The 16,412-nt window shown below is 39.1% G+C and overlaps 1 protein-coding gene across 1 annotated transcript; it reads left to right on the forward strand.

Moving 5' to 3' along the window:
- Positions 1 to 1,103: 1,103 nt before the first annotated feature.
- LOC131519649 (tubulin alpha-1A chain) lies at positions 1,104 to 5,307 on the forward strand. The gene is made up of 4 exons (XM_058742909.1): positions 1,104 to 1,260; positions 3,328 to 3,550; positions 3,694 to 3,842; positions 4,113 to 5,307. The coding sequence occupies exons 1-4, from the start codon at positions 1,258 to 1,260 to the stop codon at positions 5,091 to 5,093; spliced, it is 1,356 nt and encodes a 451-aa protein (XP_058598892.1). The 5' UTR covers positions 1,104 to 1,257; the 3' UTR covers positions 5,094 to 5,307.
- Positions 5,308 to 16,412: the final 11,105 nt, after the last annotated feature.

The following is a 16,412-nucleotide window of genomic DNA, read 5'->3' on the forward strand; positions in this document are numbered from 1 at the left end:
CAAGGGTGTGAGGCTGGCTACGTTTTCCATTTTCCACAGTTAGAAGCCCAATCTCTGAGGAGATTTACTGAATTCACACAAGAACTACCAGAAAAAAAAAAATGCAGTTATTGAGCTGACATGGTTGTCTGTGGATGGAGGCAAAATTACAAAATAGTCTTTTTTACATTGTATACAGCTCTCCTTTTTAATTTGGTATCTTAGTTTTTCTTCCCTTTCCAGAAAAAAAGAAAGAAAGAAAGAAAGAACAATGCAGAATATTAACTACATGCACAGGTAGTAGCACCAGCTTCTGAACTCAATCCTTTCTCCTTGTATTTTCTCAATTCTATATCAGGAAAGACAATTCATTTTAAGGAACAATACGCTACATAAAATATATTACAGGGACTTCTGGTAAAGGAATATTTCTAGGAGACTACTTAACTATGGTATGTTCATTAGATCTTAATTATCATGTTATAACTACTTGTGTGCTTCCATATTTAGTATGGTTTTCTTCCACGTTCCCTTTTTGTTTAGCTCTTTGGGGGAGGAGTGCAAAAAGGTCTTACGATAAATTACTTGAATCTGAAAAACCATTTTGGATGACTCTTATTGAACCTTTTTTATATTAAAAAAATTACATTTACTCAAGCCATTTTAAGCATCATTCCCATCTTCTCTCCTACATTATCTGTAAAGCAATTAGAGATGTTGAAGCTGAATGTAGTGAAATTTAGAACACTCTGAGAGAGGGACTGGGAGTAATTTTCCGTTAAATATTTCATCTCAACACAAATTCTGCGATGTAAGTGTTGGGGAAAACCTACATTGGTGATTTTAGCTGTAGTGTGAGGCTTAAGCAATATAAAAATCATACAATTCAAGTTCTCTTTCTTCTCCCCCCCCCCCCCCCGCCCCAACCCCACCCCATCATGGATGCTCGGCTGACTGTTTTTGCACAGTCTCTTTGTCTGAAGGATGCAAACAGTCTATGGATGCTAGGGGAAAAGGGGTGGGGGAGAGATTACCTCATCCCATGTCGTTTGCACCAATCACCACTCTCCTGTCGTGGCTTCTCCGGGCAGATTGAGGGGTCTGGACCAACAGGAAAAGGCCCCAGCCCATCCCCATGGTGACCGAGTTGTATATAGGGAGCCGCATCCGCCCATGTGCCGCAGGTTCTCTTACATCGACCGCCTAAGAGTCGCGCTGTAAGAAGCAACAACCTCTCCTCCTCTCCGCCATCTGCTCGGCAGCCGCAAAGCAGCAACCATGGTAAGAATCTTCTTTCTCTGGCTCTTTGTGGCCGTTGGGTGGGGTCGGTCCCCCAAGATCTACTTGGAAAGTCTTAAGCTCTCTTTCCTTTACAACTTCTTTGGGTAAGGGTAGCCTTATGCTTTGTTTGCGAGGTTTGGCTTTGGGGCCCCAAATCCTTGAGTCTGGCCGCCGCCGCAGTGCGGGGTGAGGAACTGCGCCCAGGGCGCAGCAGAACCGTGGGGGAAGAACAAAGGCGGCGCAGAGGGAGTTCTTGTTATATGAGCCCTTCCAAGCTGCAGGCAGCCCATCTGTCGGTGACGAAAGGGTCTGGGCAGGGAAAGGCAGTCGTGGCGTCGCCTGCTCTGTCCCAGTGTCTGTGCGCACGGTTTTCGTGTGACTCGGGGAGGCTCTTTTCTTCCTGGCGTTGTTCCCAGGGGGAGGGAGAGAAGTCCCGAAAGACCCGGGCTCAGTGGGTGTAGCTGGGAAGGGGGGGGGGGGGAGAAGGACAGGGACAAAGCGGAGCCTTGGGTTAGTATTAAAAGATCCCTCCACGGTTCGTTGGCAGTTTAGGAAGATACCCGTATATTAACGCGAAAAAAAATGGTTTCGGTTCGAGCCCCTGGCAGCCGGCGTCAGGGCGGCGCAGGGGCGGAGTTGTTTGTTTCTGCCTTCTCTGGCCTTAAAGCCACTGGGCGGGGTTCCCCCTCACTAAACCTCTGTCATAAGACTTTTAATAAAATGCTTTCATCATTGTGGAACTGTAGGCGTTAAAAGGTTTTTCATTCATTGTTAAAGCTTAGATGAGATATTTTTTCTTAAGATGCAAAATCGCAATTCACTTGACAAGCACTTTAAAGTCTGGTCTGGGGCCACCCCGCCCTGACTGACTCCGTGTGTGTGTGTGTGTGTGTGTGTGTGTGTGTGTGTGTGTGCGCGCGCACGCGCTAGCCGCACGTTCTGCTGGGGAGAAAGCCTCAGTTTGAGAGCCAAGGTACCCTAAAGCCCAGGATCCAGGGAAACGCCCTTCCCCTCCCCTCCCCACCCCCATCAATATGTCAGTGAGTAGACAATGGACAGACAATGGAAGTTGAAGCCATAAAGACAGTAGAGAAGAAAATCTCTTATTGAACGTGATGAGTATGAATATTCGGTGGTGAGTAGAGAATCTCAAAATGAAAATACTATTTTGTTGTTTTAAATAAATACTTCATTATCCTTTCACTAGGCTTTTATTCTTTGGTAGTTCTCATGTGATATTTTTCTAATTTAGGAACTATTGTTTTAAAGATACTAACAATCTTTCAGTTTTTGCAGTGGAGAAGATTCTGGAAAGACTTCTTTTTAAGTAATGAAAATGCTGCAGACAAAGAACTATACTCTGTCCAGCTGTCTTTTGTTCTAGTGAATCTTCATTAATTCATTTCAATTTAGGCATATGGTCCCAGCTTGGGTCAGAGGAGGAAAACTGGCAGAATAGCACAATGAGATCATGTAGGCAGTTTCTGGAAATAGAACTTACTCTGTTAAATAATATAGCAGACAGAACAGGCTAGTACCAGGCACAGCAAATGCAGCAATGCAGGAGGCAGACCTTATTTAGCTTCCAGTCCCCTAGGACTAATGGATCCTGCAGATAGACTGCAAAGGGGTGTGGCATCTAGCCTCAGCTGCAGCGCAGATGTCCATGTTAAAATTCCAAGGCATACGTACAAGAAACTCTCATCTTTATTTAAAGGGAATGCAGTAGTAATACTGATTCCAATTAACTAATGATTGAATTTAATTTACTGCATCTTACTAAATCTGTGCTTTAAATATTTTTTACATACGAAAAATTTCTCTTCAAGCATGGCTGGGGAACAATGGGCTTGCACATGTATTGAACAGTGCAACCTTATTCAGACCACACCCATCTGCAGCATTTGGAGCAGGTGCTTTTCCTTAAACATTTCTATCGAGTTAGGGATAATCTCAAGTAAACTTGAAGAGTACCTGTATATGACTAGAAATATTTTCAGAAATTTACTGAAAATTCAAAATGCTAACACAATCTGATTTTAAATTTTCCTCTTTTCCTTCCCATAGCGTGAATGCATCTCCATCCACGTTGGCCAGGCTGGTGTTCAGATCGGCAATGCCTGCTGGGAGCTCTATTGCCTGGAACACGGCATCCAGCCCGATGGCCAGATGCCAAGTGACAAGACCATTGGGGGAGGAGATGACTCCTTCAACACCTTCTTCAGTGAGACGGGCGCTGGCAAGCATGTGCCCAGGGCAGTGTTTGTAGACCTGGAACCCACAGTCATTGGTGAGTTGGCCTCAGTAACCCAAGGGAGATCTCAGGGCTCTTGAGACAGGAGGTCTGTCGTGAGGGCTCCATTGACACCCTGGGGTTGGGCAGGCGTGTGCAGGTTGTGAGTGACGGGTGGCTGCTTTGTTTTTCTCTTCCAGATGAAGTTCGCACTGGCACCTACCGCCAGCTCTTCCATCCCGAGCAGCTCATCACGGGCAAGGAAGATGCTGCCAATAACTATGCGCGAGGGCACTACACCATCGGCAAGGAGATCATCGACCTTGTCTTGGACCGAATTCGGAAACTGGTATGTTTGTTCTCCAGAATAAAGTAAATAATGACCCTAAGGAAGACATTTGAAATACGATCTTTTCTTTTCAAACACAGAATAGAAATATAATGGAGTGAGGACAACTGGTAAATTATTCCTTGATAGGGTTTTTTAATTTTCAACTACAACATGACTTATTTGGTGTCATTTTATAAACGTCAATGAAGATATTTTAAGTGAAGAAATGCTTTGTAATTCTGGGAAGGTCTATTATAATCTGTCTTCTCTGTTCCTTTTTTCTAACAGGCCGACCAGTGCACGGGTCTTCAGGGCTTCTTGGTTTTCCACAGCTTTGGAGGGGGAACTGGTTCCGGGTTCACCTCCCTGCTGATGGAACGTCTCTCTGTCGATTATGGCAAGAAGTCCAAGCTGGAGTTCTCCATTTACCCAGCCCCCCAGGTTTCCACTGCTGTCGTTGAGCCCTACAACTCCATCCTCACTACCCACACCACCCTGGAGCACTCTGATTGTGCCTTCATGGTAGACAACGAGGCCATCTATGACATCTGTCGTAGAAACCTCGATATCGAACGCCCAACCTACACTAACCTAAATAGGTTGATAGGTCAAATTGTGTCTTCCATCACTGCTTCCCTCAGATTTGATGGAGCCCTGAATGTGGATCTGACAGAATTCCAGACCAACCTGGTGCCCTATCCCCGTATCCACTTCCCTCTGGCCACATATGCCCCTGTCATCTCTGCTGAGAAAGCCTACCATGAACAGCTTTCTGTAGCAGAGATCACCAATGCGTGCTTTGAGCCAGCCAACCAGATGGTGAAATGCGACCCTCGCCATGGTAAATACATGGCTTGCTGCCTGTTGTACCGTGGTGATGTGGTTCCCAAAGATGTCAATGCTGCCATTGCCACCATCAAGACCAAGCGTACCATCCAGTTCGTGGACTGGTGCCCCACTGGCTTCAAAGTTGGCATTAATTACCAGCCTCCCACTGTGGTACCTGGTGGAGACCTGGCCAAAGTACAGCGAGCTGTGTGCATGCTGAGCAACACCACAGCCATTGCTGAGGCCTGGGCTCGCCTGGACCACAAGTTTGACCTGATGTATGCCAAGCGTGCCTTTGTTCACTGGTATGTGGGTGAGGGCATGGAGGAAGGAGAGTTTTCTGAGGCCCGTGAGGACATGGCTGCCCTTGAGAAGGATTATGAGGAGGTTGGTGTGGATTCTGTTGAAGGAGAGGGTGAAGAGGAAGGAGAGGAATACTAAAGTTAAAAATGTCACAAAGGTGCTGCTTTTACAGGGAAGCTTATTCTGTTTTGAATATTGAAAAGTTGTGCTCTGATCAGTTAATTTGTATGTAGCAGTGTATACTCTCATATACAATTACTGACCTATGCTTTAAAACACAACGCTTTGTTATAGATCCAAGCTGTCCATTTCTCTGATGGGTTTGAATAAAGTATTCCCTGTCTTAAATGAATTCAGTCTTGTGTTTTCTATTTGGGGGTCTGATATTCATGTATTTAGTTCTGAGAAGAAAGGATAACTGTTGACTGTGGTTTATACATGTACTATAAAGTGACCTGTTTTTTTATTTTAAATTTTAGTGTATTATAAAATTTATTCGTTAAATACAAAATAACTAAAAATTACCATTATCCATGCAATTCTTAGTTTTCACTCCACTATATGTTAGTTAAACTGCTAGTACTCTTTAGAATTGGTATTTACTAATACACAGCCAAAGGTCTGGTTGCCTGCCAAGTCTCATACGACCCACATGAAATGATGAATATTCCAAATACATTATGTCTTAAGCTTATTTTCATGCATTCTCATCTTGGCTTGTGTCTAGTGCTGTCAGGCTTCCTCTTCTCTGGGTTCTCAGAAGTTTGCTCTCCTAGCAATTGCTCCCTTGTTCTCTACTTTCTTCTTTCCAAACTTATTTTCAGCTAAATGTCACAGTGGAAAAGCCTGATAAATGTATTCACTCTAATGTGTTAATTATATATCTTAATTTTAGCTTCCAAGTATATTATTTTAATATGGGCCAATAACTTCAAAGAACAAAACTAATAGTGCAGTTGTAGGAACCAGTACCAACATGGGGAGAGGAAAAATTCTGGACCAATGGTTTCTTCAACAATAGAGTTCAGCTGCCAGTCCAACTGAACAAAAAGACCCAAGAATAGCAAATTGTCTTGTACTATCACATTATCTTGTTCTACAATAATAGTTGTAATGAAATGATTTTTTGGTATTAACAGCTTATTTGATCTATTTTTCCTTTGACACTGCCAACAAGGGGGTGTAACACAATTATATATATATATATATATATATATATATATATATATATATATATTTAATATGTTACATATATATATTAATTTTGAGCGAGAGAGAGAGCACAAGCAGGGGAGGGGGCAGAGGGAGAGACAGAACCTTAAGGAGACTCCGTGCTCAGCACAAAGCCCAATGTGGGGCTCCATCCCATGATCTTGGGATTATTACCTGAGCCAAAATCAAGAGTCAGACACTCAACTGACTGAGCCACACAGGTGCCCCTAATACTACTATAGTTCCCGGAATCTGAGTTTAATGTAAGTTAGTGGAAATAATGAAAAATAAGAAATAAGCCAAAATCAACCAGTTTTAAAGCCAATCCAATAGTGCTCAGCAGTTGTTTTTTTTTTTTTTTTTTTAACGTTTATTTATTTTTGAGACAGAGACAGAGCATGAACGCGGGAGGTCAGAGAGAGAGGGAGACACAGAATCTGAAACAGGCTCCAGGCTCTGAGCGGTCAGCACAGAGCCCGACGCGGGGCTCAAACTCACGATCTGTGAGATCGTGACCTGAGCCGAAGTCGGCTGCTCAACCGACTGAGCCACCCAGGCGCCCTCAGCAGTTTTAACTAGAAGCCAATGTGTATAGATTTGGAAGAAAAAAAAGGAAAAGGCTTCGCTTATTCGAATAAAAAACAATGTGAAAACTAGATCAAATGTAAATTTTTAATATGCATTCCCAGCACCTAGCAAAATATAAGGAACATGTACAATGATTATTGGCTCAACGAGTATAGTGTAGGGTAAAAGAGATAAAACTATAAAATTTAAAAATCCCTATAATCTTAATTTTAATGGCAAATGACAGTATGAATTTATTATATATTTTCTATTATGAAAGAAAAAATTCCATAATGTTGCCCACTGAAAAGGCCTAGGACCAATTTAGGAATGAGCATCCCTACCACTCAGATGGTGGTCTCTAAATACCATTTTCTACTAAAAGGAATCAATGTTTAGAGATGTTCAAGCCTGGAGAAGAAAATATACAAACTCAGCCCCAAATAATTTCTCATTCCAGAAACTGAGGAAGATATCAAAGACTAAAAGTCATATCAAAAGGATACAGGAGTCAAGTAGAAGGGACTCTCATAGATGGTACAATGTAAGCATTGAAAATAATAGTGACTGTAGTGGGTTGAATCAAAAAAATATGTTAAAACCCATGAGCTCATAATATTTTTTGCGTGATTTACTTTTTATTTGAGAGAGAGAGAGAGAGTGCCTGAGTGGGGGAGAGGGGCAGAGGGAGACAGAGAGAATCTTAAGCAGATTCCACACTCAGCACAGCCCAACTCGGTGCTCGATCCCATGACCCTGGGATCAAGACCTGAGCTGAAACCAAGAGTGGGGCGTTCAGCCTAGGCACCCCTATTTTCTGTGTGATTGAAAAAACAATTGGGGGTGTCTGGGTGGCTCAGTCAGTTAAGCGTCTAACTTCAGCTCAGGTCATGATCTCACAGTGAGTCTGAAGCTCTGCATTCGGCTTTCTGCTGTCAGCACAGCACTTCAAATGCTCTGTCTCCCTCTCTCTCTGCCTCTCCCCTGATCTCCCTCTCTCAAAAATAAATAAACATTTAAAAAAAATTTTTTTAAACAATTAATGGGCCCCTGGGTGGCTCAGTTGGTTAAGCCCCTGGTTCTTGATTTTGGCTCAAGTCATGATCTCACGGTTGGTGGGATTGAGCCCTGTGTCAGGCTCCATACTCGAAGTGTGGAGTCTGCTTGGGATTCTCTCTCTCTCTCTCTCTCTCTCTCATCCTCCCCTGTTCATGCTCTCTCTGTCTCTCTTAAAATAAATACACATTTAAAAAAATATGAAGACAGTATGGCAGTTCCTAAAAAAAAAAATTATAGAATTACTATATGATCTAAGACTTCCACTTCTGGACATATACCCAAAAGAATTTAAAGCAATGACTCAGACAGATATTTGTGTACCTGTGTCATATCAGCTTTATTCACAAGAGCCAAAAGATGGAAGCAACCCTAAAGTCCATTGATGGATGAATGGATAAACAAAATGTAGTATATACATACAATATAATATTATTCAGCCTTAAAAAAAAATGAAATTCTGACACATACTCCAAATGGATAAACTTTGAAAACATGAAGCTTAGTGTAATAAGTCAGACACAAAAGGACAAATATTTTCTGATCCTACTTGCATGAGCTAACTACAACAATCAAATTCAGAGAGACAGAAAGTAGAATGGTGGTTACCAGGAGCTAAGGGGAAGAATATAATAGGAATTGTTTTTTAATTTTTTTAAGTTTATTTATTTATCTTGAGAGAGAAAGAGAGAGCTGAGGGAGGGGCAGAGAGAGAGAGAGATAGAGAGAGAAGCAGAGAGAGAATCCGAATCCCAAGCAGGCTCTGAGCTGCACAGAGCCCAACGCAGGGCTCAAACTCACATACGGTGAGATCATGACCTAAGCCAAAACCAAGAGTCAGGCGCTTAATTGACTGAACTATCCAGGTGCCCCAGAAATTTTTCTTTTTTAAGTTTATTTATTTTGAGAGGCGATGGGAGGAGAGTGGCAAAGATATAGGGAGAGACAGAATCCCTAGCAGGCTCTACGCTGTCAGCATAGAGCTTGACTCCGGACTCGACCTCACGAACCATGAGATCATGACCTGAGCCGAAATCAAGAGTTGGACACTTAACCGACAGAGTCAACCAGGCGCCCCAATAGGAAGTTATTACTAAAGAGATACAGAGTTTCAGTTTGCAATGACAAAAAAGTTCTGGGGGTACCCGACTGGTTCAGTCAGAAGAGCCTGCAACTCTTCATCTTGGGGTCATGAGTTGTGTGTAGAGATTACTAATATAAATAAACTTAAAAAATTTTTTCTGGAGATGAATAGTGGTGATGGTTGTACAACAATAAGAACGTACTTAATGCCACTAAGTTGTACTTCAAAAGGGTTAAAATGGGGGCTCCTGGCTGGCTCAGTTGGTAGTGCATGCAATCCTTGATCTTGGGGTTTTAAATTCAAGTCCCACGTTGGGTAAAGAGATTACTTAAAAAAGATAAAATCTTTTCTAAAAATAATAAATCAATAAAAATAAATAAAAGTGTTAAAATTATAAATTATATATAATTATAATTAAATATTATATAATTATATATTTATATAATATATTTATATATAAATATTATATTTATATTATATATTATATTTATAATTATATCATTTAAATATATTTATATTGTATATTATATTTATAAATATTATATAATATAAATATTATATATAAATATTATTTATATAAATATATACATATATTATATAATATATACTTATATATTATATACTTATATATTATATAATATATAAGTATAATATATACTTATATAACATATAAGTATATAATATATATTATAAGTTATATATACCATATATTGTAAATTATATATTATAAAATTATATATTATATATATATATTATATATATAGTTTCACCACAATTTAAAAACAACCAAAGTATAAACCAAAAACTAAAAATATATGGTTACCTGCAGGGGAGGGAACACGGTCTAACCAAACTGTATTTGTTGTATAGAAACATGTAATTTTTTTTTTTTTAATTTTTTTTTCCAACGTTTTTTATTTATTTTTGGGACAGAGAGAGACAGACAGAGCATGAACGGGGGAGGTGCAGAGAGAGGGAGACACAGAATCGGAAACAGGCTCCAGGCTCCGAGCCATCAGCCCAGAGCCCGACGCGGGGCTCGAACTCACGGACTGCGAGATCGTGACCTGGCTGAAGTCGGACGCTTAACCGACTGCGCCACCCAGGCGCCCCTAGAAACATGTAATTATAGGGGTGCCTGTGTGGCTCAGTCGGTTGAGTGTCCAACTTCAGCTCAGGTCATGATCTCCCAGTTTGTGGGTTTGAGCCCCACACTGGGCTCTGTGCTGACAGTTCAGGGCCTCCTAGAGCCTGTTTCAGATTCTGTGTCTCCCTCTTGCTCTCTGCCCCTCCCCCGCTCATGCTCTTTCTCAAAAATAATCAAATAAACATTAAAAATTTTTAAAAAGAAACATGTAATTATATTACATAATTTTAATTACATAATTATACATATTATAATAAAGTATTAAATCAAGGTGGAAAAATCTCTAAAAATTAAAAGCAAAATGAAACAAATGAATATAATCATGCATCAAGTTGTAGCTTAACTACAGAGTTAATTCAGAATTATTTCACCTGACTTTATTTTTTTGTAAGTTTATTTTTTTCGAGAGATAGAGTAGAGAGAGAAAGCACAAGTGGGGGGAAAGCAGAGAGAGAGGGAGAGAGAGAATCCCAAGCAGACTCCATACCATCAGCACAGAGCCTGATGTGGGGCTTGATCTCACAAACGGTAACATCATGACCTAAGCAAAAATCAAGAGTCAGACTCTTAACCAACTGAACCACCCATGTGCCCTATTTCACCTACTTTAACACACAGTAATTTGCTTGTACATCCATAGTGAGATCTATCCCCAAAAAAGGACATCCAAAAGAACATAGCCATTTTCAGTAATCATATTATTAGTAATATTTATACTTTTGAAATTATTTATATTAGAATAAATAAAATTAATAATTCATTAATGTTATTAGTATACAAAAACCTTAAAAGTTAGAATTATATTACATATTCAAGAAAGTGGATGAGTTTTAAGTAGAGATATGGAGGAAAATCCAATTCTAGAGATGAAAAATCTGAGATAAAAAAGATACCAAATGGGTTTAACAGTAGATTAGACACCATAGAAAAAGATTAATGAATTGAAGAAAAACAGTAAAAATTATCCAAATAAACACAGAACAAAAAATAAACTGGAAAAAAATGAATAAATGGATAATAAATAGAACACAAACAGAAACACACTGAAGATGACTCAGCATTTTTAAACAGTTTGTAAAGCTTCAGGAATGAGACTTTAAACTTTTGGGTATTATTACATTTTCTCAATTACAAACTGCTTTCAACATAAAATACAGTGCTATAGATAAATTTAAAATAAATTTTATAGGGGCACCTGGGTGGCGCAGTCGGTTAAGCGTCCGACTTCAGCCAGGTCACGATCTCGCGGTCCGTGAGTTCGAGCCCCGCGTCAGGCTCTGGGCTGATGGCTCGGAGCCTGGAGCCTGTTTCCGATTCTGTGTCTCCCTCTCTCTCTGCCCCTCCCCCATTCATGCTCTGTCTCTCTCTGTCCCAAAAATAAATAAAAAACGTTGAAAAAAAAATTAAAAAAAAAATAATAAATTTTATAAATCTATAAAGAGATTTTTAAAATGTTTATTTATTTATTTTGAGAGAGACAGAGTGTGCGTGCGTGTAAGCGAGGGAGGGGTAGAGAGAGAGGGAAAGAGATAATCCCAAGCAGGCTCCATGCTACCAGGGCAGAGCCCAATGCAGGGCTTGAACCCACAAACCATGATATCGTGACCTGAGCTGAAGTCCAACACTCAACCAACTGAGCCACCCAGGTGCCCCTAAAAAGATATTTTTAAGATTGGAATTACAAAATATTAAACACAAAATATTATACACACACACACACACACACACACTTTTTTTTTTAGTTTATTTTTAACTGTGCTAAAATACACATAGCATAACACTTGCCATCTTAACCATATTTTAAATATACAGGTCAGTAGTATTAAATGCATTCACATGGTTTGTACAACCAATCTCCAGAACTCTCCTTATCTTGCAAAACTAAAACTCTATACCCATCATATAACTCCCCATTTCTCCCTCCCCAGCCTCTGGCAACCACCATTTTACTTTCTGTCTTCATGAATTTGACTATTCTAGGTACATCTTTTTGTGACCAGCTTATTTCACTTAGCATAATGTCGTTAAGGTTCATCCATGTTATAGTATGTGTCAGAATTTCCTTTCTTTTTAAGTCTGAATAATATCCCATTCTACGAATATACCACATTTTGTTTATCCACTCATCCATCTGTGGACATGATGGTTGTTTCTACCTTCTGGCTCTTGTGAATAGCGCTGTTATGAACATGGGTATATAAATATCTCTTCCAGACCCTGCTCTTAATTCTTACGGTTATATATCCAGAAGTGGTATTGCTGGATCATGTGGTAATTCTATGTTTAAATTTTTTGAGGAACTGTCATACTCTTTTCCATAGAGATTATACCATCTTACATTCCTACAGTGTATAACAGTTCCAATTTCTTCATATCCTTGTCAACATTTGTTATTTTCTATTGTTTTGTTTTTTGATGATAGTCATTTCAATGGGTATGAGGTGGTATCTCATTATGGTTTTGATTTCCATTTCCCTAATGAGTGGTGATGTTCAGCACCTTTTAATGTGCAAATTGGCCATTTGGATATCTTCTTTGGATAAATGTCTATTCAAGTCCTTTGTTCACTTTTTTTTAGCATAATTCTTTTTTATTGAGATACAATTGACATATAACATTATAGTAGTTTCAAGTATACAACATAATTACTTGATATTTATATATAGTGCAGTGATCACCACAATAAGTCTAGTTAGTATCTGTCAGCTTACATAGTTACAAATTTTTTCTTGTGATAAGAACTTTCAAGACTGGGGCAGTCAGTCAGTTGAGCATCTGACTTCAGCGCAGATCATGATCTCATGGTCTGTGAGTTCGAGCCCTGCATTGGGCTCTGTGCTGACAGCTCAGAGCCTGGAGCCAGCTAAGGATTCTGTGTCTCCCTCTCTCTCTGCCCCTCCCCCTCTCGTGTGCGTGCGCGTTCGCACGCGTGCGTTCTCTCTCTCTCTCTCAAAAATAAACATTAAAACAAAAATTTTTTAAAAAAGAACTTTTAAGACTTGCTCTCAGCAATTTTCAAATATGTAATATAGCATTGTTAACTATAGTCACTATGCTGCATGTTATATTCCCATGAGTGATTTATTTTATAACTGAAAATTCGTACCTTTTCACCACCTTCATGCATTTTGACCACCTTTAACCCCATCCCCCTACCTCTGGCAACCACTAATCTATTCTCTATGTCTACTAACATTTGCCCACTTTTTAACTGAGTTAATATTAAAACATTAAAAATATTTTTTTAATTTTATTGAAATCCAAGTTAGTTAACATATAGCATAATAATGGTTTCAGGAGTAGAATTTAGTGGTTCATCACTTACATATAACCCAGTGCTCATCCCAACAAGTACCCATCACGCATTTAGTCCATCCCCCTACCCAGCACCCCTCCAGGAACATTCAGTTTGTTCTCTGTCTTTAAGAGTCTCTTATGCTTTGCCTCCCTCTTTGTTTTTATCTTATTTTTCCTTCCCTTCCCTTCCCCTATGTTCATCTGTTTTATTTATTAAATTCCACATGAGTAAAATCATATGATATTTATCTTTCTCTGACTGACTTATTTCACTTAACATAATACATTTCTAGTTCCATCCCCATTGTTGCAAATGGCAAGATTGCATTCTTTTTGATTGCCAAGTAATATTTCATTGTTTCAATATTTCATTTAATATATATATGTATGTGTGTATATGTATATAATTGGTGTGTGTGTGTGTGTATATATATATATATATATATATATATATATATATATATATATAACACATCTTCTTTATCTATTCATCAGTCAATGGACATGTGGACTGTTTCTGTAATTTGGCTATTGTTGACAGTGTTGCTATAAGCCTTGAGGTGCATGTGCCCCTTCGAATAAGCATTTTTGTGTCCTTTGGATAAATACCTAGTACTGCAATGGCTAGGTCATAGGATAGTTCTATTTTTAATTTTTTGAGGAAACTCCATACTATTTTCCTGAGTGGCTGCACCAGTTTGCATTCCCTAAAACATTTTTAACTACTCTTCAATCTGTGAGGTTCTAAGAATCTTGAGATAATTAAAATATAAAAAATTAGGGGTATCTGGGTAGCTCAGTCGGTTCAGCATCCAACTTCGGCTCAGGTCATGCTCTAAAGGTTCCTAAGTTCGAGCCCCACGTTGGGCTCTGTGTTGACAGCTCAGAGCCTGGAGCTCACTTTGGATTCTGTGTCTCCCTCTCTCTCTGTCTGCCCCTCCCCTACTCATGCTCTCTCTCTCAAAATAAATAAATAATTAAACATTTTTAATGTAAAAAATCAAAAATTGACAGTAAATATTTTAGTCTTGAGTCTTGAGACTATCATATGAATTTTATAATTCTCCTCTGTGTATTAATTCCTTCAATTAAAAAGTAAAAAATAACAATACTTACCCTATCCTTTTTCTGTCTTAAAAAAATTTTTTTTCAACGTTTTTTATTTATTTTTGGGACAGAGAGAGACAGAGCATGAACGGGGGAGGGGCAGAGAGAGAGGGAGTCACAGAATCGGGAACAGGCTCCAGGCTCCGGGCCATCAGCACAGAGCCCGACGCGGGGCCCGAACCCATGGACCACGAGATCGTGACCTGGCTGAAGTCGGACGCTTAAGCGACTGCGCCACCCAGGCGCCCCTCCTTTTTCTGTCTTTAATTGGAATGTAGCTTTTGGCCTTGAGACGTTAGAAACAAAAAATATTATAAGTTTATCAATATATGGAAAAATATATATCAAGGTAAGAATTTTATATTATTTACATGTTAAGAATATCAGAAAGGATGTTGAATTTTATTAAAATGTCTTTTCAGTAATATTTGGAGATTGACATGATTTTTCTTCTTGAACATATTATGATGAATTATTTTAAAAGCTTTCCTAATGTTGGATCATCATTGCATTTTCCAGTACAAAAATTTTGGTTATGGTGAGTATTCTTCTAATGTGCTGCCAGATTCTATTTGATAATGTGAATTTTCACTCCCACCAGTAGTTTATATAAGCATACTGCTAAGTCATTTATAGTATTCTTTTAATATAGATTGTGGCATCACACCAGGGCACATTCTAGAAAAAAAAAAAAAAAGAAAAAAAAAAGTGATCCTACCCTGAGTTTATACAGTGCAGTCCAGGCAAGTTGGCCTTTGACGATCTAGCTTAATTGAGAGACAGAATTTAGAGTATCAAAAGCAGGAGTTCATTCTTGATGACTAGAGGGGTGAAAACAGATATCCTCATCTTGTTTCCAATCTTAGGGAGTGTTAAATATTTCATGATTGAGTACGATGTCAGTTTTCAGTTTTTCACAGATGTTCTTTCTTTTTAAAGTTTATTTTGAGAGAGAACGAGAGAATGAAAATGAGAGAGAGGGAGAGAGAGTATCCCAAGCAGGCTCCGTGCTATCAGCATGGAGCCTGATGTGGGGCCTGATATTACGAATTATGAGATCCTGACCCAAGCCAAAATCAAGGGTCCGATGCTTAACTTACTGAGCCACCCAGGCACCCTTCATAGATATGCATTATTGGATTGTTGAAGTTTCCTTCTATTCCTAGTCTGCTGAAAGTTTGGAGGTTTTTTAATAAATGGATGTTAGATTTTGTCAAATTCTCTTTCTGCATGCATCTGTTGAGATAATCATGTTTTTTTAAAATTCTATTGATACAGTGAATTAGATTCATTGCCTTTTGAATATGAAATCAAAGACAAATCTACCATGAGCATTTTCAAATTTCTAACCATTTCCCTCATTTCTATAGGTACATGATATTTCTCCTATCAAGAAATAAAGCCTATTCCTCTCTCCTTAAATCTTCATTGGACTTATGATTGAGCTGATTAATAGAATGTGACAGAAGGAATCTGTGCCAGATCCAGGTCAATCTCTTAAGAAGCCTGGCAGCTTGTTTTCCCTCAGAGAGGTCATGTGGAAAACAACCAGGGCACCCCACCCAATAGCCGCCACAAAGACCCCAGACATGTAAATGCGACTATCCTAGATATTCTAGCCCCAGATGCGATCCGGCTGAATGCAACTATGTGAATGAGCCAGATAACACCACATGAAACACAGCAACCGTCCATGACCCATGTAATCATGAGAAAAAATGAACTACTGTTTTAAGTCAGTAAGTTCTGGGGTGGTATGATAAGTAGCAACAGATAACTGAAACAAGGCTTACACACACATCTGGGGGGGGGGAATACAGTTTTCATCAGATTCTCTAAAGTGATTAAAACTACTAGAAAAATTAAAAGCTGAAGATTATTTAGGGAACGCCTCATAAATATTCCTTTTTTCAGTGTTTTTGATAGTTTTAACAGCAGTGTGCTTAAGATATAATCTTTGACCTCTGTAAATAGAGTAAAGGTATTG

The sequence above is a fragment of the Neofelis nebulosa genome, chromosome 8 (genome assembly GCF_028018385.1).
Source record: "Neofelis nebulosa isolate mNeoNeb1 chromosome 8, mNeoNeb1.pri, whole genome shotgun sequence".
Taxonomy (NCBI): domain Eukaryota; kingdom Metazoa; phylum Chordata; class Mammalia; order Carnivora; family Felidae; genus Neofelis; species Neofelis nebulosa.

Bases quoted from the DNA above. Each gene is read 5' to 3' on its own strand.
- LOC131519649 (XM_058742909.1), top strand. The intron at 3,551-3,693 runs GTGAGTTGGCCT...TTTCTCTTCCAG, and splicing joins CCTGGAACCCACAGTCATTG to ATGAAGTTCGCACTGGCACC. The intron at 3,843-4,112 runs GTATGTTTGTTC...TTTTTCTAACAG, and splicing joins TGGACCGAATTCGGAAACTG to GCCGACCAGTGCACGGGTCT.